This window comes from Hordeum vulgare, chromosome 2H (assembly GCF_904849725.1).
Source record: "Hordeum vulgare subsp. vulgare chromosome 2H, MorexV3_pseudomolecules_assembly, whole genome shotgun sequence".
NCBI lineage: Eukaryota > Viridiplantae > Streptophyta > Magnoliopsida > Poales > Poaceae > Hordeum > Hordeum vulgare.
The window spans coordinates 111,217,059-111,239,324 of record NC_058519.1 but is presented as its reverse complement, the minus strand read 5'-3'; the positions used below and the strand labels follow the sequence as shown (position 1 = coordinate 111,239,324).

The 22,266-nt window shown below is 48.1% G+C and overlaps 1 protein-coding gene and 1 pseudogene across 2 annotated transcripts; both read right to left on the bottom strand.

Moving 5' to 3' along the window:
• Positions 1-12,021: 12,021 nt before the first annotated feature.
• On the bottom strand, positions 12,022-14,620 carry LOC123429724 (PI-PLC X domain-containing protein At5g67130-like). 2 transcript variants are annotated; one of them, XM_045113731.1, is made up of 9 exons: positions 14,382-14,620; positions 14,166-14,264; positions 13,944-14,066; positions 13,696-13,833; positions 13,516-13,614; positions 13,104-13,407; positions 12,796-13,019; positions 12,637-12,723; positions 12,022-12,540 (listed from the first exon to the last, which is right to left on the bottom strand). In XM_045113731.1, exons 1-9 carry the CDS (start codon positions 14,388-14,390, stop codon positions 12,460-12,462), a joined length of 1,164 nt encoding a protein of 387 aa, XP_044969666.1. In that variant the 5' UTR covers positions 14,391-14,620; the 3' UTR covers positions 12,022-12,459. The 2 variants fall into 2 exon arrangements, with proteins under 2 accessions (XP_044969666.1, XP_044969665.1); XM_045113730.1 differs by having other exon boundaries at positions 12,796-13,407.
• A 168-nt stretch (positions 14,621-14,788) lies between these two features.
• LOC123425741 lies at positions 14,789-20,206 on the bottom strand (annotated as a pseudogene).
• Positions 20,207-22,266: the final 2,060 nt, after the last annotated feature.

The window sequence follows — 22,266 nt, the reverse complement described above, 5'->3', positions numbered from 1 at the left end:
CGTACCCTTGTAGATCGCACAACAGAAGCGTTAGTGAAAACGGTTGATGTAGTGGAACATCCTCACGTCCCTCGATCCGCCCCGCGAACCGTCCCACGAACCGTCCCGCGATCCGTCCGACGATCTAGTGCCGAACGGACGGCACCTCCGCGTTCAGCACACGTACAGCTCGACGATGATCTCGGCCGTCTTGATCCAGCAAGAGGGACGGAGAGGTAGATGAGTTCTCCGACAGCGTGATGGCGCTCCGGAGGTTGGTGCTGATCTAATCTCAGCAGGGCTCCGGCCGAGCTCCGCCGAAACGCGATCTAGAGGTAAAACCGTGGAGGTATGTGGTCGGGCTGCCTTGTAAAAGTTGTCTCAAATCAGCCCTAATTGCTCCATATATATAGGAGGAGGGGAGGGGAGGCTTGCCTTGAGTCTCAAGGATCCCCAAGGGCTGCGCCACCAAGGGAGGAGGAGTCCTCCAATCCTAGTCCAACTAGGATTGGAAGGTGGAGTCCTTCTCTCCTTTCCCACCTCATTTTTTTCTTTTCTCTTTGATTTTCTATCTATGGCGCATAGGGCCTTCTTGGGCTGTCCCACCAGCCCACCAAGGGCTGGTGCGCCACCCCCAAGGCCTATGGGCTTCCCCGGGGTGGGCTCCCCCCCCCCGGTGAACATCCGGAACCCATTCGTCATTCCCGGTACATTCTCGGTAACTCCGAAAACCTTCCGGTAATCAAATGAGGTCATCCTATATATCAATCTTTGTTCCTGGACCATTCCGGAAACCCTCGTGACGTCCGTGATCTCATCCGGGACTCCGAACAACATTCGGTAACCAACCATATAACTCAAATACGCATAAAACAACGTCGAACCTTAAGTGTGCAGACCCTGCGGGTTCGAGAACTATGTAGACATGACCCGAGTGACTCCTCGGTCAATATCCAATAGCGGGACCTGGATGCCCATATTGGATCCCACATATTCTACGAAGATCTTATCGTTTGAACCTCAGTGCCATGGATTCATATAATCTTGTATGTCATTCCCTTTGTCCTTCGGTATGTTACTTGCCCGAGATTCGATTGTCAGTATCCGCATACCTATTTCAATCCCATTTACCGACAAGTCTCTTTACTCGTTCCGTAATACAAGATCCCGCAACTTACACAAAGTTACATTGCTTGCAAGGCTTGTGTGTGATGTTGTATTACCGAGTGGGCCCCAAGATACCTCTCCATCACACGGAGTGACAAATCCCAGTCTCGATCCATACTAACTCAACGGACACCTTCGGAGATACTTGTAGAGCATCTTTATAGTCACCCAGTTACGTTGCGACGTTTGATACACACAAAGCATTCCTCCGATGTCAGTGAGTTATATGATCTCATGGTCATAGGAACAAATACTTGACACGCAGAAAACAGTAGCAACAAAATGACACGATCAACATGCTACGTCTATTAGTTTGGGTCTAGTCCATCACGTGATTCTCCTAATGACGTGATCCAGTTATCGAGCAACAACACCTTGTACATAGTCAGAAGACCCTGACTATCTTTGATCAACTGGCTAGCCAACTAGAGGCTTGCTAGGGACAGTGTTTTGTCTATGTATCCACACATGTATATAAGTCTTCATTCAATACAATTATAGCATGGATAATAAACGATTATCTTGATACAGGAATTATAATAATAACTATATTTATCATTGCCTCTAGGGCATAATTCCAACATATGTTTCCAGCTATGCCCCTGTTTTCCAGGTGATCGCATGCATGCGTGCAGTTACTTGCATCGCTCTTTCTCCAACGTCCTTCGGATCTTCCTGAGACAGCCGCTTACCTCTTCTTCTCCTTCTCATCCACCCCAGCAGACTACTCCACATCCCCTCGTCTCTTCTTCTCTCCACTTTCACTTCTTACTCCACATCCCCTCTCCATGGATGATATCCACCCATCATGGTTGTGAGAGGACAGCCAACCTCTAGAGGATAGTCAGCCCATGAACGACAACTTGCTTGCGAAGGACATCTTGCTCGAGGTGGATGACGGTGATCTCGCATACGGTGGCGTGCTCCCGCTCACAGAGGGTCGTGCGGTCGTGGACGGCGGCGTTTTCCCGACAGGCGTTGTGCTCGCGGACAATGGTGTGTTCCCAGAAGGCGACGCGCATGCGAACGGCGGCGTGCTTCCGCTGGCGGACGGCGACACCCTCGTGCAAGGTGTCCTGCTCCCGCTGGCGGACGGCGACGTGGACGACGGCGTGCACAGCGGCGTGCTCCCACTGGTGTCATATTGATCCTCCAACTGGTGAAAAGGTTTCATCAGAAGACCCTGACTATCTTTGATCAACTGGCTAGCCAACTAGAGGCTTGCTAGGGACAGCGTTTTGTCTATGTATCCAAACATGTATATAAGTCTTCATTCAATACAATTATAGCATGGATAATAAATGATTATCTTGATACATGAATTATAATAATAACTATAGTTATCATTGCCTCTAGGGCAAAATTCCAACAGTCTCCCACTTGCACTAGAGTCAATAATCTAGCCCTCACATCATCATGCGAATTACATTGTAATAAATATAACACCCATACAGTTCTGGTGTTGATCATGCTTTGCCCGTGGAAGAGGTTTAGTCAGCGGGTTTGCTACATTCAGATCCGTGTGCACTTTGCATATATTTACGTCCTCCCCTTCGACGTAGTCGCGGATGAGGTTGAAGCGTCGTTTGATGTGTCTGGTCTTCTTGTGAAACCGTGGTTCCTTTGCTAAGGCAATGGCACCCGTGTTGTCACATAACAAGGTTATTGGATTCAGTGCACTTGGCACCACTCCAAGATCCGTCATGAACTGCTTCATCCAGACACCCTCATTAGCCGCCTCCGAGGCAGCCATGTACTCCGCTTCACATGTAGAATCAGCTACGACGCTTTGCTTGGAACTGCACCAGCTTACCGCACCCCCATTAAGAATAAATACGTATCCGGTCTGCGACTTAGAGTCGTCCGGATATGTGTCAAAGCTTGCATCAATGTAACCCTTTACGGCGAGCTCTTCGTCACCTCCATACACGAGAAACATCTCCTTAGTCCTTTACAGGTACTTCAGGATATTCTTGACCGCCGTCCAGTGATCCACTCCTGGATTACTCTGGAACCTGCCTGCCATACTTATGGCCAGGCTAACGTCCGGTCTAGTGCACAACATTGCATACATGATAGATCCTATGGCTGAAGCATAGGGGACGGTGCTCATATGCTCTCTATCTTTATCAGTTGCTGGGCACTGAGTCTTACTCAATCTCGTACCTTGTAAAACTGGCAAGAACCCTTTCTTGGACTGTTCCATTTTGAACCTCTTCAAAACTTTATCAAGGTATGTGCTTTGTGAAAGTCCTATCACGCGTTTCGATCTATCCCTGTAGATCTTAATGCCTAGAATGTAAGCAGCTTCTCCTAGGTCCTTCATAGAGAAACTTTTATTCAAGTAATCCTTTATGCTCTCCAAAAACTCTACGTTGTTTCCAATCAGCAATATGTCATCCACATATAATATTAGAAACGCCACAGAGCTCCCACTCACTTTCTTGTAAATACAAGATTCTCCAACCACTTGTATAAACCCAAATGCTTTGATCACCTCATCCAAGCGTTTGTTCCAACTCCGAGATGCTTGCACCAGTCCATAAATGGATCGCTGGAGCTTGCACACCTTGTTAGCATTTTTAGGATCGACAAAACCTTTAGGTTGCATCATATACAACTCTTCCTTAAGGAAACCGTGAAGGAACGCCGTTTTGACATCCATCTGCCAGATTTCATAATCGAAAAATGCAGCTATTGCTAACATGATTCTGACGGATTTAAGCATCGCTACGGGTGAGAATGTCTCATCGTAGTCGACTCCTTGAACTTGTGAAAAACCCTTTGCCACAAGTCGAGCTTTATAAACGGTCACATTGCCGCCAGCGTCCGTCTTGTTCTTAAAGATCCATTTGTTCTTAAAGATCCATTTGTTCTGAATAGCCTTGCGGCCCTCAGGTAGTACTTCCAAAGTCCACACTTTGTTCTCATACATGGATCCTATCTCGGACTTCATGGCCTCCAGCCATTTGTTGGAATGTGGGCCCACCATTGCTTCTTCATAATTTGCAGGTTCATTGTTGTCTAACAACATGATTGACAAAACAGGATTACCGTACCACTCTGGAGCAGCGCGTGATCTCGTCGACCTGCGTGGTTCAACAGAAACTTGAACTGGAGTTTCATGATCATCATCATTAACTTCCTCCTCAACCGGCGTCGCAACGACAGATGTTTCCCCTTGCCCTGCGCCACCATTCAGAGGGATGAGAGGTTCGACAACCTCATCAAGTTCTATCTTCCTCCCACTCAATTCTCTCGAGAGAAACTCCCTCTCAAGAAAAGCTCCGTTTTTAGCAACAAACACTTTGCCCTCGGATTTGAGATAGAAGGTGTACCCAACTGTCCCTTTTGGGTAACCTATGAAGATGCACTTTTCCGCTTTGGGTTCCAGCTTTTCAGGCTGAAGCTTTTTGACATAAGCATCACATCCCCAAACTTTAAGAAACGGCAACTTTGGCCTTTTGCCATACCACAGTTTGTATGGTGTCGTCTCAACGGATTTTGATGGTGCCCTATTTAAAGTGAATGCAGCTGTGTCTAATGCATAACCCCAAAACGATAACGGCAAATCGGAAGAGACATCATAGATCGCACCATCTCTAATAAAGTACGATTACGACGTTCGGACACACCATTACGCTGTGGTGTTCCACGCGGTGTCAACTGTGAAACAATTCCACATTGTCTTAAGTGAGCACCAAACTCAAAACTCAGATATTCACCCCCACGATCAGACCGTAGGAACTTGATCTTCTTGTTACGATGATTTTCAACTTCACTCTGAAATTGCTTGAACTTTTCAATAGTTCCAGACTTGTGCTTCATTAAGTAGACATAACCATATCTACTCAAATCGTCAGTGAAGGTGAGGAACTAACGATATCCGCCGCGTGCCTCTACGCTCATCGGACCGCACACATCGGTATGTATGATTTCCAACAAGTCACTGGCACGCTCCATTGTTCCGGAGAACGGAGTTTTAGTCATCTTTCCCATGAGGCATGGTTCGCACGTGTCAAGTGAATCAAAGTCAAGTGACTCCAAAAGTCCATCGGTATGGAGTTTCTTCATGCTCTTTACACCAATATGACCTAAGCGGCAGTGCCACAAAAACATGGCGCTATCATTGTTAACTCTAACTCTTTTGGTCTCAATGTTATGTATATGTGTATCATCACTATCAAGATTCAATATGAACAATCCTCTCACATTGGGTGCATGACCATAAAAGATGTTACTCATAGAAATAGAACAACCATTATTCTCTGACTTAAAAGAGTAACCGTCTCGCAATAAACAAGATCCGGATATAATGTTCATGCTCAACGCAGGCACTAAATAACAATTATTCAAGTTCATAACTAATCCTGATGGTAACTGAAGTGAAACTGTGCCGACGGCGATTGCATCAACCTTGGAACCATTTCCTACGCGCATCGTCACTTCATCTTTCGCCAGCCTTCGCCTATTCCGCAGTTCCTGTTTCGAGTTGAAAATATGAGCAACAGAACCGGTATCGAATACCCAGGCACTACTACGAGAGCTGGTTAAGTACACATCAATAACATGTATATCAAATATACCTGATTTTTCTTTGGCCGCCTTCTTATCAGCCAGATACTTGGGGCAGTTGCGCTTTCAGTGACCCATACCCTTGCAATAGTAGCACTCTGTTTCAGGCTTAGGTCCAGCTTTGGGTTTCTTCGTCGGATTGGCAACAGGCTTGCCGCCCTTCTTTGAATTACCCTTCTTGCCTTTGCCGTTTCTCTTGAAACTAGTGGTCTTATTCACCATCAACACTTGATGCTCTTTACAGAGTTCAGACTCTGCGACTTTCAGCATCCCAAACAACTTGCCGGGTGACTTGTTCGTCCCTTGCATGTTGTAGTTCAACACAAAGCCTTTATAGCTTGGCGGCAGTGATTGAAGAAATCTGTCAGTGATAGCCTCTTGCGGGAGTTCAATCCCCAGCTCAGCTAGACGGTTTGAGTACCCAGACATTTTGAGCACATGTTCACTGACAAACGAATTCTCCTCCATCTTGCAAGCATAGAATTTATCGGAGGTCTCATACCTCTCGATCCTCGCGTTCTTCTGAAAGATAAACTTCAACTCCTGGAACATCTCATATGCTCCATGACGCTCAAAGCGACGTTGAAGTCCCGGCTCTAAGCCATACAAGACTGCACATTGAACTACTCAGTAGTCCTCCTTACGTGTTAACCAAGCGTTCTTAACATCTTGGTCAGCCGTAGCGGGTGGTTCATCTCCTAGCGCGGCATCAAGGACATAATCCTTCTTCCCAGCTTGTAGGATCAACTTAAGATTACGAGCCCAGTCTACAAAGTTGCTTCCATCATCTTTCAACTTAGCTTTCTCTAGGAACGTATTAAAATTCAGGGTGACTGTCGCGTGAGCCATGATCTACAACACAAATATATTCAAAGTGGACTTTAGACTATGTTCAAGATAATTAGAGTTTAACTTAATCAAATTACTTGCTAAACTCCCACTCAAAAAGTACATCTCTCTAGTCATTTGAGTGGTTCATGACCCACTTACACTAGCTCAAGTCCGATCATCACGTGAGTTGAGTATAGTTTCAGTGGTAAGCATCCCTATGCTAATCATATCAACTATATGATTCATGATCGACCTTTTGGTCTCATGTGTTCCGAGGCCATGTCTGCACATGCTAGGCTCGTCAAGCTTAACCCGAGTGTTCTGCGTGTGCAACTGTTTTGCACCCGTTGTATGTGAACGTTGAGTCTATCACACCCGATCATCACGTGGTGTCTCGAAACGACGAACTGTAGCAACGGTGCACAGTCGGGGAGAACACAATTTCGTCTTGAAATTTTAGTGAGAGATCACCTCATAATGCTACCGTCGTTCTAAGCAAAATAAGGTGCATAAAAGGATTAACATCACATGCAATTCATAAGTGACATGATATGGCCATCATCACGTGCTCCTTGATCTCCATCACCAAAGCACGGACACGATCTTCTTGTCACCGGCGCCACACCATGATCTCCATCAACGTGTCGCCATCGGGGTTGTCGTGCTACTCATGCTATTACTACTAAAGCTACATCCTAGCAAAATAGTAAACGCATTTGCAAGCACAAACGTTAGTTTAAAGACAACCCTATGGCTCCTGCCGGTTGCCGTACCATCGACGTGCAAGTCGATATTATCTATTACAACATGATCATCTCATACATCCAATATATCACATCACATCGTTGGCCATATCACATCACAAGCATACCCTGCAAAAACAAGTTAGACGTCCTCTAATTTGTTGTTGCATGTTTTACGTGGTGACCATGGGTATCTAGTAGGATCGCATCTTACTTACGCAAACACCACAACGGAGATATATGAATTGCTATTTAACCTTATCCAAGGACCTCCTCGATCAAATCTGATTCAACTAAAGTTGGAGAAACCGACACTTGCCAGACATCTTTGAGCAACGGAGTTACTCGTAGCGATGAAACCAGTCTCTCGTAAGCGTACGAGTAATGTTGGTCCAAGCCGCTTCAATCCAACAATACCGCGGAATCAAGAAAAGACTAAGGAGGGCAGCAAGACGCACATCACCGCCCACAAAATTTTTTGTGTTCTACTCGATATTACATCTACGCATGAACCTAGCTCATGATGCCACTGTTGGGGAACGTCGCATGGGAAACAAAAAATTTCCTACGCGCACGAAGACCTATCATGGTGATGTCCATCTACGAGAGGGGATTTCCGATCTACGTACCCTTGTAGATCGCACAGCAGAAGCGTTAGTGAACGCGGTTGATGTAGTGGAACGTCCTCACGTCCCTCGATCCGCCTCGCGAACCATCCCACGAACCGTCCCGCGATCCGTCCCACGATCTAGTGCCGAACGGACGGCACCTCCGCGTTCAGCACACGTACAGCTCGACGATGATCTCGGCCTTCTTCATCCAGCAAGAGAGACGAAGAGGTAGATGAGTTCTCCGGCAGTGTGACGGCGCTCCGGAGGTTGGTGGTGATCTAATCTCAGCAGGGCTCCGCCCGAGCTCCGCAGGAACGCGATCTAGAGGTAAAACCGTGGAGGTATGTGGTCGGGCTGCCTTGTAAAAGTTGTCTCAAATCAGCCCTAATTGCTCCATATATATAGGAGGAGGGGAGGGGAGGCTTGCCTTGAGGCTCAAGGAGCCCCAAGGGCTGCGCCACCAAGGGAGGAGGAGTCCTCCAATCCTAGTCCAACTAGGATTGGAAGGTGGAGTCCTTCTCTCCTTTCCCACCTCATTTTTTTCTTTTCTCTTTGATTTTCTATCTATGGCGCATAGGGCCTTCTTGGGCTGTCCCACCAGCCCACCAAGGGCTGGTGCGCCACCCTCAAGGCCTATGGGCTTCCCCGGGTTGGGCTGCCCCCCCCCCGATGAACATCCGGAACCCATTCGTCATTCCCGGTACATTCCCGGTAACTCCGAAAACCTTTCTATAATCAAATGAGGTCATCCTATATATCAATCTTCGTTTCCGGACCATTCCGGAAACCCTCGTGACGTCCGTGATCTCATCCGGGACTCCGAACAACATTCGGTAACCAACCATATAACTCAAATACGCATAAAACAACGTCGAACCTTAAGTGTGCAGACCCTGCGGGTTCGAGAACTATGTAGACATGACCCGAGTGACTCCTCGGTCAATATCCAATAGCGGGACCTGGATGCCCATATTGGATCCCACATATTCTATGAAGATCTTATCGTTTGAACCTCAGTGCCATGGATTCATATAATCTTGTATGTCATTCCCTTTGTCCTTCGGTATGTTACTTGCCCGAGATTCGATTGTCAGTATCCGCATACCTATTTCAATCCCATTTACCGACAAGTCTCTTTACTCGTTCCGTAATACAAGATCCCGCAACTTACACAAAGTTACATTGCTTGCAAGGCTTGTGTGTGATGTTGTATTACCGAGTGGGCCCCAAGATACCTCTCCGTCACACGGAGTGACAAATCCCAGTCTCGATCCATACTAACTCAACGGACACCTTCGGAGATACTTGTAGAGCATCTTTATAGTCACCCAGTTACGTTGCGACGTTTGATACACACAAAGCATTCCTCCGATGTCAGTGAGTTATATGATCTCATGGTCATAGGAACAAATACTTGACACGCAGAAAACAGTAGCAACAAAATGACACGATCAACATGCTACGTCTATTAGTTTGGGTCTAGTCCATCACGTGATTCTCCTAATGACGTGATCCAGTTATCGAGCAACAACACCTTGTACATAGTCAGAAGACCCTGACTATCTTTGATCAACTAGCTAGCCAACTAGAGGCTTGCTAGGGACAGTGTTTTGTCTATGTATCCACACATGTATATAAGTCTTCATTCAATGCAATTACAACATGGATAATAAACGATTATCTTGATACAGGAATTATAATAATAACTATATTTATCATTGCCTCTAGGGCATAATTCCAACATATGTTTCCAGCTATGCCCCTGTTTTCTAGGTGATCGCATGCATGCGTGCAGTTACTCGCATCGCTCTTTCTCCAACGTCCTTCGCATCTTCCTGAGGCAGCCGCTTACCTCTTCTTCTCCTTCTCATCCACCCCAGCAGACTACTCCACATCCCCTCGTCTCTTCTTCTCTCCACTTTCACTTCTTACTCCACATCCCCTCTCCATGGATGATATCCACCCATCATGGCTGTGAGAGGACAGCCAACCTCTAGAGGACAGTCAACCCATGAACGACAACTTGCTTGCGAAGGACATCTTGCTCGAGGTGTATGACGGTGATCTCGCATACGGTGGCGTGCTCCCGCTCACAGAGGGTTGTGCGGTCGTGGACGACGGCGTTTTCCCGACAGGCGTTGTGCTCGCGGACAATGGTGTGTTCCCAGAAGGCGACGCGCATGCGGACGGTGGCGTGCTTCCGCTGGCGGACGACGACACACTCGTGCAAGGTGTCCTGCTCCCGCTGGCGGACGGCGACGCACTCATGGACGACGGCGTGCATAGCGGCGTGCTCCCACTGGCGTCATATTGATCCTCCAACTGGTGAAAAGGTTTCATCTGCTCAAATTGTTTTGGCGGTAAACGAATTGCTTTGGCTCCAACTCCACCAGCTTTAAGCGCCGCCGGTGTTCTTCCTGCTCATAGGCCATGCATTGGGTGAGATAATGGCTTGCACGGAGGGAGAGGCACCACAATGATACACATGCATGCAGACCGGAAGAGAGAAGCGCATGCATAGAGATGGAGGGGAGAGAGACGCGCATGCAGAGAGATGAAGAGAGTGGGCGCGAGAATATATGAGTGCAGGCCAATCGTTTGCATGCACGGATTAACTACCTAATGTCTCCTCTGTAGCAATTCAGGGGAAAAATAGTCCAAATTTTGCTGAGTGCTCCTCTCATTGGTATCCGGGATGGAGCTAAAACGCAAACAAAAAAGGAACGGAGGGAGTACAAACATCGAGATCAGGGTAGTACCAAATCTGACCATGACGTCTCTCCATGTGTTCTCAGACATCTATAGGAATTCAGCCCACGAATTAACAACCCTGCCATATGCAAGCATGTGCAATAATGCAACGAAGCTTGTAAGTAGAGAACCAAGTCCTTTCTAAGGGATCCTTCTTCAAGCTGAAGTAGTCATCAAAGAACTGGACGTCATGATAGAGAATATCAAATACATTTTTTCACATCCGAAAGCTTCGGCGAAAATTGTCAAGGAGGAAGGCATCAGGGGCAAAGTAGTTGTCCATCTGCCTCAAATGGCAGCATGCCCTGTTTACGATTAAGCACTCGATGACCCTTGATCGATCCTTTGAAATTGAGAATATGCTCTTCGACACGCTCTGCGTGTGCACGGACCACCTTCATCGTCACTGTCTCATCGTGTAGTCCTGTAAGGCGAGTCGTTGGACGACTCGACATAATGCTCGTATATGTACTTCATATCTGCATCCATTGCTTCAAAAAAGAAGGGACAAATTTTTCCAGCACGGTCATTTTAATGAACACCAGTCGGACATGGTGACTACCATATGGGTGGATGGTACATATGCGGTGGACGTAGGAGAGGTGTCGACCGACATTGAAGGACAAGCGGCATGGACCCAGGTGTAGCGGTGGAGGTGACGGGGTCACTGAGTTCCGGGAAGGGTGAGACGTGGCGGCCGCGATGGTGGAGCGACCGTGTCGGCAAGAGAGAGAAAAAGTGTAGTAAATAATGAAAGAATTTAGGTGCAGAGTTCGGGTGGGGTTTTGGATGGGAAAAAACGCCTGCACATATCCAATGTCTGCATGGAGCCACAATTTTTCTCTCTCGACAATACCGTTAATATCTGTACTACAAATGTCTATAATGTAATCCCACCCGCACCTATCCAATGTCTGCATGGAGCCATAACTTTTCTCTCTCGACAGTACTGTTAGTATATGTACTACAAATTTCTATAAATGTAACCCCACCCGCACCTATCCAATATCTCCACGGAGCAATAACTTTTCTCTTTCAACAGTACCATTGGTATCTGTACTACAAATGTTTATAAATGTAATCCCGCCCGCACCTATCCAATGTGTGCACGGAGCAACAACTTTTCTCTTTCGACAATATCGGTAACAGTACCCGGAAATGCAATTCAGCTCCCGAGAGCACGTGCTCCTGCGTGTGGAAAATGATTTTTAAAATGTCGAAAAAACTCCAACATTTTTTATGTGTTCTTTGTACATTCAAATGCTACTTGAAATTTTTTAGGCAAAAAGGTCAAATATTTTGGCCTGTGCAAAAAAACCAAATGAAACACCAAATGTTATCCCAAAAATGTCACTCCAAATTTGTTTTTTCAATGAGCACTGCTCCCTTTTGTATTAAAATTGTCAGGCATGATTGTGACACTAATAACAAGAACACCCACATACAGTACCATACCAACCATGGCTTAATCAGTACTGCAGCAACAACGAACAACTACCTAGTACCGACACAACACCTGAGCCCACAGCGCCCCGCCTACAGGGTTCGTAGCTACAGTTCCGTTTCAGTTTTTCAGATTTCTCGAACCATCATGGCTAGCCTACATGTCTACAACAACAATGGAGTACCAGCATCCACCAGCAGCAGTTGGCTCTCACGGCCGGCGTGCAGGAGCGCAGCAAGGCTGGTCCGGTCCTCCCTGGCACCCAACCCAATCTGTCACGCATGACGCATCGCCGCACATGCGACATGAGTACGTAGTACTCCATGACAAGCACAACCAACAAGCACCAAACGACCTGTCACGTCCTCTTCCCGCCGTGACCCAGCGTCAGCCCGGCCTTGCCAAGCAGGCCGTAGAACGCGTCCTTGAGAGTTCGTTTCTGCAACATCAAGCACGCAAACGAAGCTGCTCGTCACGATCTTCGCTGAAGTTACCGGAGGAGGAAGGAAAACAATAGGAAGCGTGGAGATCCCACCGTGCACGCTCGCACGTCGTCGCGGCCGCAGATGAGCATCCCGTTGAGCATGTCCGTGGCCTCGAACACGCCGCCGCCGTCGCTTCTCTGTCACCGCATGCATTTCAGGCGCTCCCTCCAAGGATCAATGGCCAAAGCACTGGTACAGTGGTACCTTACCTTGTAGTAATCGACGGCCAGGAAGTTGGCCCAGCGGTTGCCGGCGGCGGCGTGGCACACCCGGAGCACGTCCGCGAGCCCCAGCGAGTGCTCCACGCACGCCGTCACCCGGAGCGGCACCGTGTGGAAGTAGTTCACCAGGACCAGCGACCTCGTCCGGTTGTCGAGGTCCAGGGACTCCGCGCGGCGGTGGCACGCGCGAGAGCTCATCCCGCCGTCGCCATCTACATGCACCATCACACGATCAGCATCCGGCTTCGTACGTTCTGAGAAATTTGCATCGCCTCGACCTAGAGCCTGACGCTTACACTGGCTCTCGACCATGAAGTTCCACTGGTACGCGATCCCCTCGGCGCGCTGCTTCGACTCGTCGGAGGTGAAGACGAGGAGGCGGTGGTTGCGCCTGATCATGTCGCGGACGCGAGGCCAGTCCCCGCCGTCCCGCGGCATGCTCGACACCGGAAACCAGTACTTGGTCAGGCCCGCGCTGTCGAACAGCTTGGAGAGGCCGTGGTCAGAGCCGACGTAGTCCTCCAGGATCAGCGTCACGATCTCCGACGGGTTCGCCGACAGGAACGCCTCGACCTCCATCATGGTGCCGATGGCCGGCTCCTGCAGAATCACCGATGATCATCCTACAGGTTTCAGTCCCAAGGCCGTACGTCGTACCATAGAACGGTGGAAAGTGTGCAGCGGTTGAGTCAAGCTAAATTTACTCACGAACGCCGTGAAGTCGAAGCATTTCCCTCCCTTCGAGTGGCAAAGCCATATGTTGTCGCGGAAGTCGTACACGTCCAGCATCAGCGCCCGGACTCCGTTCTGCCGAAACGCGGATCGCGCAGTTCAGAATCCAAGAACTGACAGTAGCAAATTTGAAGGAGTGATGGATTGCATTCAGACATTCAGTTGGTCGGTGACCGAATCGTCCTGGTTGTACAGCGTGATCCGTGGGACTCCGGTGTGGGACGGCTCGCCGCGGATGGAGAACGAGTTGTGCGTCGTCAGGAACGCGTACTTGTTGAACGGCAACGATGTGTCCTATAATAAGCAATGGAAGATGAGCAATACTGGTGAATACCGAACAGCTGCAGAAACGGAGATGGATGAAAGAAAACAGAGCCATGGCAGAGCAGGAGTCCGCCACTCACAACTATCTTGAACGGGTCGGCGACCGTCGTGCGGACGCACCTTTTGCCGGCGAACTCGATCCAGCAGTTGTAGCAGTAGAGTTCAGACCCGCAGTCGGCTTCTGACGAACATCGGTCGCCGAGCTGCAAATCCCAACATCAGACTAAAAACCACTATCTTCAGAAGAACATTTCACGACCATGGCAGGGTCGGCGAGGAGGATAGACAGGCAGAAACGTGACCTCGCACCGCCCGCCTGAGCAAGCTGCTGCCCCTTGCTGCAACACCACACATATTAACAGAAGAAGAATTGCGCTTCCTAAGCTGTGCATAATGACTCCCTGCAGCCCAACACAGCAGCAAAAGCCATCAGTATCAAAGATTTGGGATCATCTATGAATATAAAAAAAAATCCCCGATTTCCGAAAAAAAAAAAAGAAATCATCACTGAACCACACCTGAACCATGGGACTAAGGACGATGATGATGCGGCAGAACAAGGAACCAACCCTGTATCCTCGTTTCTTGGCTCCTGAATCCTGATGATTAAGTCCCTTTTGGCGGCGCAATGGTCATGCCACGGCATCTCTTGTGTGTTGCAGAAGAGTCGTGAGGCCTCGAGGAAGATGTGGCTGCGGCAAGCTGATTCAGGGGAGAACCTACCGCTTGGCCTGTAGGAATATGCTTCGAGGCTTCAAGGTCAGCATTAGGTGCCACGCATCAAAAGTGTGGCCATGATTTTGTTTTCTTTCCCTTTTCTTGTGAAGTGCACCTTAGTGTTTTGCGCAGTTTGAACCTGATGACATTTCTTGACAGTTCATGGTAAAAAAACATGGAGGTATCTCTCTCATCTTGATAGATAATTTCATGGTAAGAAGAAATTGTCGCTCATATGACTTAGCAAATTGGACGCGCCGGTTATGCGGACAAAAAATTTAACACCCAGGACGGACTTCAGCAGCACACAGGGACAGACAGCATATGCCGAACTAGTGATGCGATTTCGCTCTCAGTACTTAATCGTATCCAAATTTAAGGCACGGCTGATGTTTTCCTGCTTGCTCGAAGTAAGAGCAAGTCTAGTAGAACCCTCAAACCCTTAAATTCTGAAAAATAATCGCTTTTTTTACAGTTTTCATCGACAAAACGACGTAGACTAGAACCCTTAAACCCTTAAACCCGTAAAAAAAATTAGAGGTCGAACCTGCAAACCGAATCTCAGCCTGTAGAAGTGAGGGGTGGGAGGGCAAACCCAATCCCAACCCGCACTCCTTTTCATCTCCAGCGCGGGAGGGAAAACCGCCCGTCCCAGCCGCCGCGCCATGGATCCACCGGCCGCCGCCTCGCCCCCGCCCGCCGCCGCGCCAGCCGCCCCGCCCGCCCCGCCCGCCGCCGCGCCAGCCCCGCCCGCCGCCGCGCCGGCCCCGCCCGCCCAGGCCGCCGCCGCGCCAGCCCCGCCCGCCCCCGCCCCCGCCCCGCACGCCCCGGCCACCGTGGCCGACGTGGTGGCGGCGACCCACGTCGGGGCCAAGCGGCGGCGGGCGGGCCTCGCACCGCCTCCTCCCGCCCCGGCCGCTGCCGCGCCCGCCCCGGCCACCGTCCAGCCCGCCCCCGCGAAGAAGAGCCGGCCGAAGGTCTCCTCGCGTGGGCCGCGAGGGGCTTCCTCGAAGGCCGCCGGCGCATCCCCGAAGCGGAAGAAGGTCACGGCGCGGAAGAAGCCCGCGCCCCCGGTCGTCGCCGTCGCCGAACCTCCTCCCGCCGTGCACGAGGTGTTCGAGGAAATGGCAAACCCAACCTCGTTCATGGACCTCCTTCATGGCGCCAAGTGCAACTTTTTGGTGATGGTGCCGATGAGAGGGAGAAGATGATGATTGTCTTCCGTGTTTGTTTGAAGGTTTATTATGTTTGTCTTGTGAAAATTATGCAATGCCAAATGACAGTTTTAAGGTTTGGGGTTGGGGCAAAGACTAGAACCCTCAAACCCAACCCTTATAACAGAATATTCCGTTATAAGGGTTGGGTTTGAGGGTTCTAGTCTTTGCCCCTGTTTTTCAACCCTTAAAAGTGTCAAAAATGTGCAATTCTCGACCCTTAAAACTGGTTTTTGTTTTAAGGGTTTGAGGGTTCTACTAGACTTGCTCTAAGCCCCCCCCCCCAGCAAGGTCAAGGGCTGACTGAAAGGCGTAAAGGCTGAGGGGTTGGAGAAGAACTGGTAGCCCCAGAGAGTTCGATCAGTTCGTGTTGCTTTGGGATAGGCTTCAATTGGTCCGATTGTAGGTACCTAAGTGATTCTATACTAGCAAAAGGGCCCGTGTGTGACAACGGAAGAAAAAAATACCACACGCTTTAATCTTTTTATAATCATTTTAATTTATTAAAATAGTAAGCTAACTAACTAATGTAGTCAGTCCTATCTTATTTTATTGAGAAATCAACCCATCCATTGTTAATTCTACCATGATGAGAAATTAAGCGGGACAAGCAAAGCAAAACAAAGAGGCTACGTGAATTGATCAATAGACTGTTATCTTATTTCACTCATGGCGTAGAGAATGTGGGATCAGATGACAAACTCAAGGTGGTGTTCCATCCTCTGTCTCTACAACAATACAATCTTACATTCAATACATTCATTCATCAGCAAACAAATCCCCACAAAACAAAATTTCTTGCCGATGCTTGGCACACGGTTGGAGGCATGGGGAGGGGATCTCACCAGATGATGAGTTCCTGCCGGAGGAGGGGATACGATGAGGGGAGCAAGGGTTAGGCGCCTCTATCTGGTCATAAGGAGTCGCCGTTGCCGCGCCATAACCTCGGAGTTCCCCGTGTGAGCCATGGAGGCCCGCCTCCACCTGCATGTACTTCGCTCCGCCACGCCGCCGTCATTCTGCATCAAGCAGACGCATCATCCCCAGTCACTGTAGCTGTCGCGTTGATTTGATCCAGAAGCTGTGCTCGAGCGCCGAAACGGGGGCAGCAAGCGGGCAGAGGTACGGCCGCGAAGGCTGGTGGGTTGAGACCGACAACAGTGGTGGTTGAGGTAGGCCGCAGCGGCGAGTGGTGTGGCAGCGGCCTGGGCACACGCTAGGATGGACCAGGGTCGTCGCGATGCGCTCGAGCGCCGCAACGGGGGCAGTGAGAGGGGAGAGGTACGGCCGCGGAGGCGGGTGGGTTGAGATCGGCAGCGGTGGCGGTTGAGGTCGGCCGCGGCGGCGAGTGTGTGGCGGCGGCTTGGGCACATGCCAGGGTGGCCCAGGGTCGACGGGAGGAGGCGATGCCTACGGGTATAATTTTTTGCAGCGAACCGTTTTTTCCTTTTGCGTTGCTTATAAATGATGAAGTGCGGGTTGAATAACAAAAATTACAGGGGCTTTTTTTTATAAAAATGCCGCGGTGGGTTTTCCGACGGAAGCAATAGCCTCTTTATTATTAGGTATAGATTGGAAACACTTCTCTACAGTAGTCTGAGCAGAAGCATTCGTCGGACCAGCTGGACAACGTCGATTAGTTTTTTATCTCACTAGTTAGCATGCAGGTGCAACGCACGACTAACCGAATAATTTATAAATTTCTTTTTATATTAAAATTTTAGTATATATATAAATATGGATGCAAAAATATTGAAACACACACAATATATACATTACTTGCACTCCATTGAAAAATTGAAAACAAATGTATTCAGTGGAATAGTGGAAAAAATGTTTGGAGTAACATAAGACAAGGAGAAACATTGGGCTCACCTGAAGGTTGCAGCAAGCTGGAATGAATCCTAACTTCTTCACTTGATGCATCATATCTAGCTTCGATGTGTGAAAAATTAGCAAGCATATTGTCAGCCGATGCCAAATATAATTGAAGCATAAACAGTAACACTCTAAGTGCAGTGTAAAAATTTACCTGTCCTGTTGACACAATGACATGATCTCTCATCAGGTCAAGAGATATTGGGCAACGGAAATCTTCAGGCATAGCTACAGTGTCAGACTTCTTAACTTTGTCAGGTGAGTCTTTTGCTTCATCACTTGTTTGGCCATCACCATTGGTCGGTTTTGCAGAAACAGAAACTGTAGTGTTTTCAAGTTATTCAATGCTCAGATGTTATTTTTTTAATGTCAGATTTAGATATCCCGCTTATTTCTAAAATTAGTAAAGCAACATGTTGCAACTCTAGGTGATCGCTGCTGACGTTTTCCAATGGAAATGTCTCTGGGTGGCTGTTTGGTTCTTCACACGGTGACCCGACATTATCAACATGATGAGCTAAGATATCATGAATTTAAAAAAAAAATTAGATCAAGGGCTCCCTTCTTCTCCATTTCTCTTTTAAGCTGACCCACACTAAATTAACCTACAGATTAATCAAATTCAAGCCGGTATGATTAATTAACAAAGGATCAATCTTAGTAATGTACCAGTCAATCGGGTTAACTATACCTCCTCTTGAACTTCATCAGATATTTGAAAGCAATTATGTGGTAGATTTGTTAGAGCTGCTTGCAACTGCCAAGTCACATACTTGAACTGAACAATAATATTCTTGTCGTTGACATCCTACAATGAAAACAATGAAGCATAAGAATTAAAGATACTACCATGTTATTACATGCAAAAGGACTATATGAAAGGGCATGAAGCATGTCAGACTGTACAGATTCGATACAAATACATCTGTGGTCATATCAAAAGGTTGTTCTCAACTGAGCCAACAGACATGCACATACCAAGCCATTAGAAATTGTATCTAAGTTGTCGGTAACACATAGAATGTCAATGTGATAAGAATACAATATTGGAAAGAATAGTGAGCTAGATTTCATATTCACATGTTGTATGACAATTTAATTATTTAGACATGACAGTTTTACATTATTATGAACTAACGCCAGAAAAGGGTTTTTCCTACATCCAATCTTGTCAATTAGTATAATCATTGCTAGACTTCTAGGAGATATCGGATAAAAAGAAACACGTGCTACTTATATCCTTCAAACAAGATCAGTTTGGCCCCACCCATATAACCAGCATGTGGAGAGAACAATCCTGCAGGAAACACACGCTAAAAGTATCATACTATTGTGCCTCCTAAACATAGAATCTAGTGCTAATATATGTTGCTTAAATTAAAAGACAATTTGGACATCTGAGTCCTGAAGTAAAGAGTAACTTGGGGACAAATGGATCACAGAACCTCCTGAAAATTTGAAAATTATAGTGACAACTAATAAACACTTATCTTCCTTGAACCAATTTTAGGAGAGATGATTTCAAGTACTCAAACAACTCGCTTATCTACTACACCGCATACACACAATCATGCAAATTTGGCAATGTATCCCAAGTAGTATAGTGTGGTCTTGAGACCAAAAGCTAATTTGACGAAATACAAGACCAGAGTATCAAAGGCTCCAGTAAGCAACAATAATTAGATAAGAAGATATTGAAGGTTGCAAAATACGAATTAGCAATGGCAATGAGCATTTCGGATGGATAATGGAAAAAAAGGGAAGGCAGGAAACCAGGTCAACATGTCCATGCTAAGAATGCTAAGACGTTACTTGTTTGACACCTTTGTTCTTCTTACCTGGTGCGCACAAGTTTAAATTCATCGAGGCATCATAGAAGTATAGGAGGACACGCATGATCTGACCACATCAAGATGCACCCAAGTCTAATAAGATCTACAGCCGCGACACATGAAATATAACAACGCAATAGCTGCAAGTGGAGCGGCTGGACAAAAAGATCTACGCGCAAGCGAAAGTAAAACTTTCGTGAATGAATTTCTAAATCTTGCCCGATAATACTAATCGTCAACGGAAATGAACCACGACGCCTAAAATAGATCAATCCAACGAACGCGCGGACCAGACGCCGCACAATCGCGCTCAAAGTGTTCGGAGAAATCTCGCCAAGAGCCGCGCGTCAAGAAGCGAGCAATGCAGAAGGTTTGATTCTTTCAACCAAGAGATCCCCGGCAGTCACCTGATCCGTCGTCCCTGTGTCGAGCGCCGGCCCGCGGCCGAGCGCGACGAACCTCCTGTCGGCCTGGAGCGCCTCGAAGCAGGTCGGCCACCTAGGCCGTCGCCTCGGGCTCGGCCGTGCCGTCCTCGCCCGCCGCCTCGGTGACCTCGGCGACGAGGTGCGTGAGCAGGGACACCTTGCGCGCGAGGCGGAGGCAGTCTGCCCGCAGCGGCTCCGCGGCTGCCGCCAGGTCGGCGGCGTCTACGGCCGCGATCTCCCGCACGATCTCCGCGGCCGCCCCGGCCGTCCCCGCCATCGCGCCGCCCCGGGTCAGGACTCCGCGCGGAGGACAGGAAGGGGGAGCGGCGGGGAAGCGGAGGGGGGAGGGGGCATGCCAATCTCCAATGTCAACGTCGCGCAGTAATGTAGGAGCGGTGGTGGAGGTGGAGCACGGTCATTCATGGGAATTTGCTAAGTGCACACATAGATGTATTAGGTAAATGCTGACTGTTGAATTAGGATTTGTGGGACTAATTGTGTGGTGCTGATTGCTTCGTGTATTTTGTTGTACTAATTGTTGGGTGCACGTAGGAAAGTTCTCGTTTGCTTGTTTAATAGTACTCCCTCCGTCACGGTTTAGAAGACAGAGTTAGACTTGCGTGCGTTTCCAAAATAGACAAAGATTAAGGCGCGTTGCATTTACTCCTAGCAGCTAATTAGTACTCCGTTGTACTATTTCTATATGCATGTGTAGTGTGAATGCTATTTTTTAACTCATTTTACAGCCAATCAATAACCACCTAGGTCCTAGAGAATTTGCATACACGCCTTCTAAACTATGATGGAGGGAGTAGTATAGATGGCTGAGACTTGTCCGGCGTCCGCAGGATTTTTTCACTGTTTTGATCCTTAAGGCGCAAGTTCATCACGTAACGAACTCGGTTCGAAAGTATTTCACGTTTTGACCCTTTTGGAAACGCCATAGGCCGTGGCGTTGCAGGCCTTATGCCAAAGCCAGTCTACTGGATGTTGCAGGCCTCATGTGCAACGCTAGTCTACTGGACGTTGCAGCCCTTAGCAGAAACGCCAAAGCTGCTGGCGTTGCAGACCAAAGCAGAAACGCTAGGCTCCCTGGCGTTTCCTTAGTCCAGTACCGCAGTGCTGGGGTCCTCGTCAGCGTTGCACCCAGCGCAGAAACGCCAGACCTGCTGGCGTTGCAGACCCAACCAGAAACGTCAGGCTCCCTGGCGTTTACTTAGTCCAGTACCCCAAAACAGGATTTTTTCACTGTTTTGATCAACAAACATATTTCATAGAATATAGTTTAAATCGTAAGACCATAATTCACAGCATAACACAATTCATCAAAACATAACACCATAATTCATAGCATAACACCATTCATCAAAACATAACACCATAATTCAAAGCATAACACCATAATTTAAATCATAAGACTCAGCATAACATCATAGTTCATAGTTCAACAGACGTAGTTCAACAAGCAACATAGTTCAACAAGCAACATACTTCAACAGAAAACATAGTTCAACAGACAACATCATAACACTCAGAATACGACATAGGTCATAACACTTCACTTCCTCCCTCTCTTTGCAGCCATCTTGCCCTTAGTAACGTAGCCCTCTAGAGTGTTCTGCCAGCCAGGACGTCTGATGTTCCTTGAGCTAGCTCGACGTGTTTCTTCCGTCGGCTGAGTGGGTTGACTTGGCTACGAAGCATCTTCCATCTGCGAAGCCCCAAACTCAATGAAGTCCGGATCCGCGTCCTCGTTGTCGAACTCATCTTCTTCTTCAATCTCCTCTTCATGTGCTCGGCTAGAAGAAACATGTGCTCGACTCGAAGACGGACGAGCGGAAGAGGCCCGTGGCCGGCTGGCAGACGGACGAGCGGAAGGCTGCACATCCATCGTGTACTGCGCATGTGCCCTCACATCGGTGGACGAAACATCGTGGCAAGAAAGTAAAGCCGCTAGTGTGCGGCACCGATTGGCGACCTTCTGCGCAAGGAAAAGATAATGACATGTTAATATGCTAACAAAGGTATGACAAAACAAAGGTTAACAAGGCATCAAACCTGCAGAGTAGTTCTAACAAGTCCGTCCGTTTGTGGACATTGGGCACGGGCAAGGACCACGTTACTCTCGTTGATACATCTCCATAGCTCCGTGACCTGGATAAAACACATGTGACATACCATCCACGAATAAATGACACTTCTTTATATTTTAAAGGAGGGACGTACCATTCGGTCATGGAGAGGACCATAGTCAAGATGCACTCCAACTGCCTCCCTAATTGAATTGTTGAATGCAGCATCAGCAGCCTCACTCGGCAGTAAGTCCAAGCAATCGGA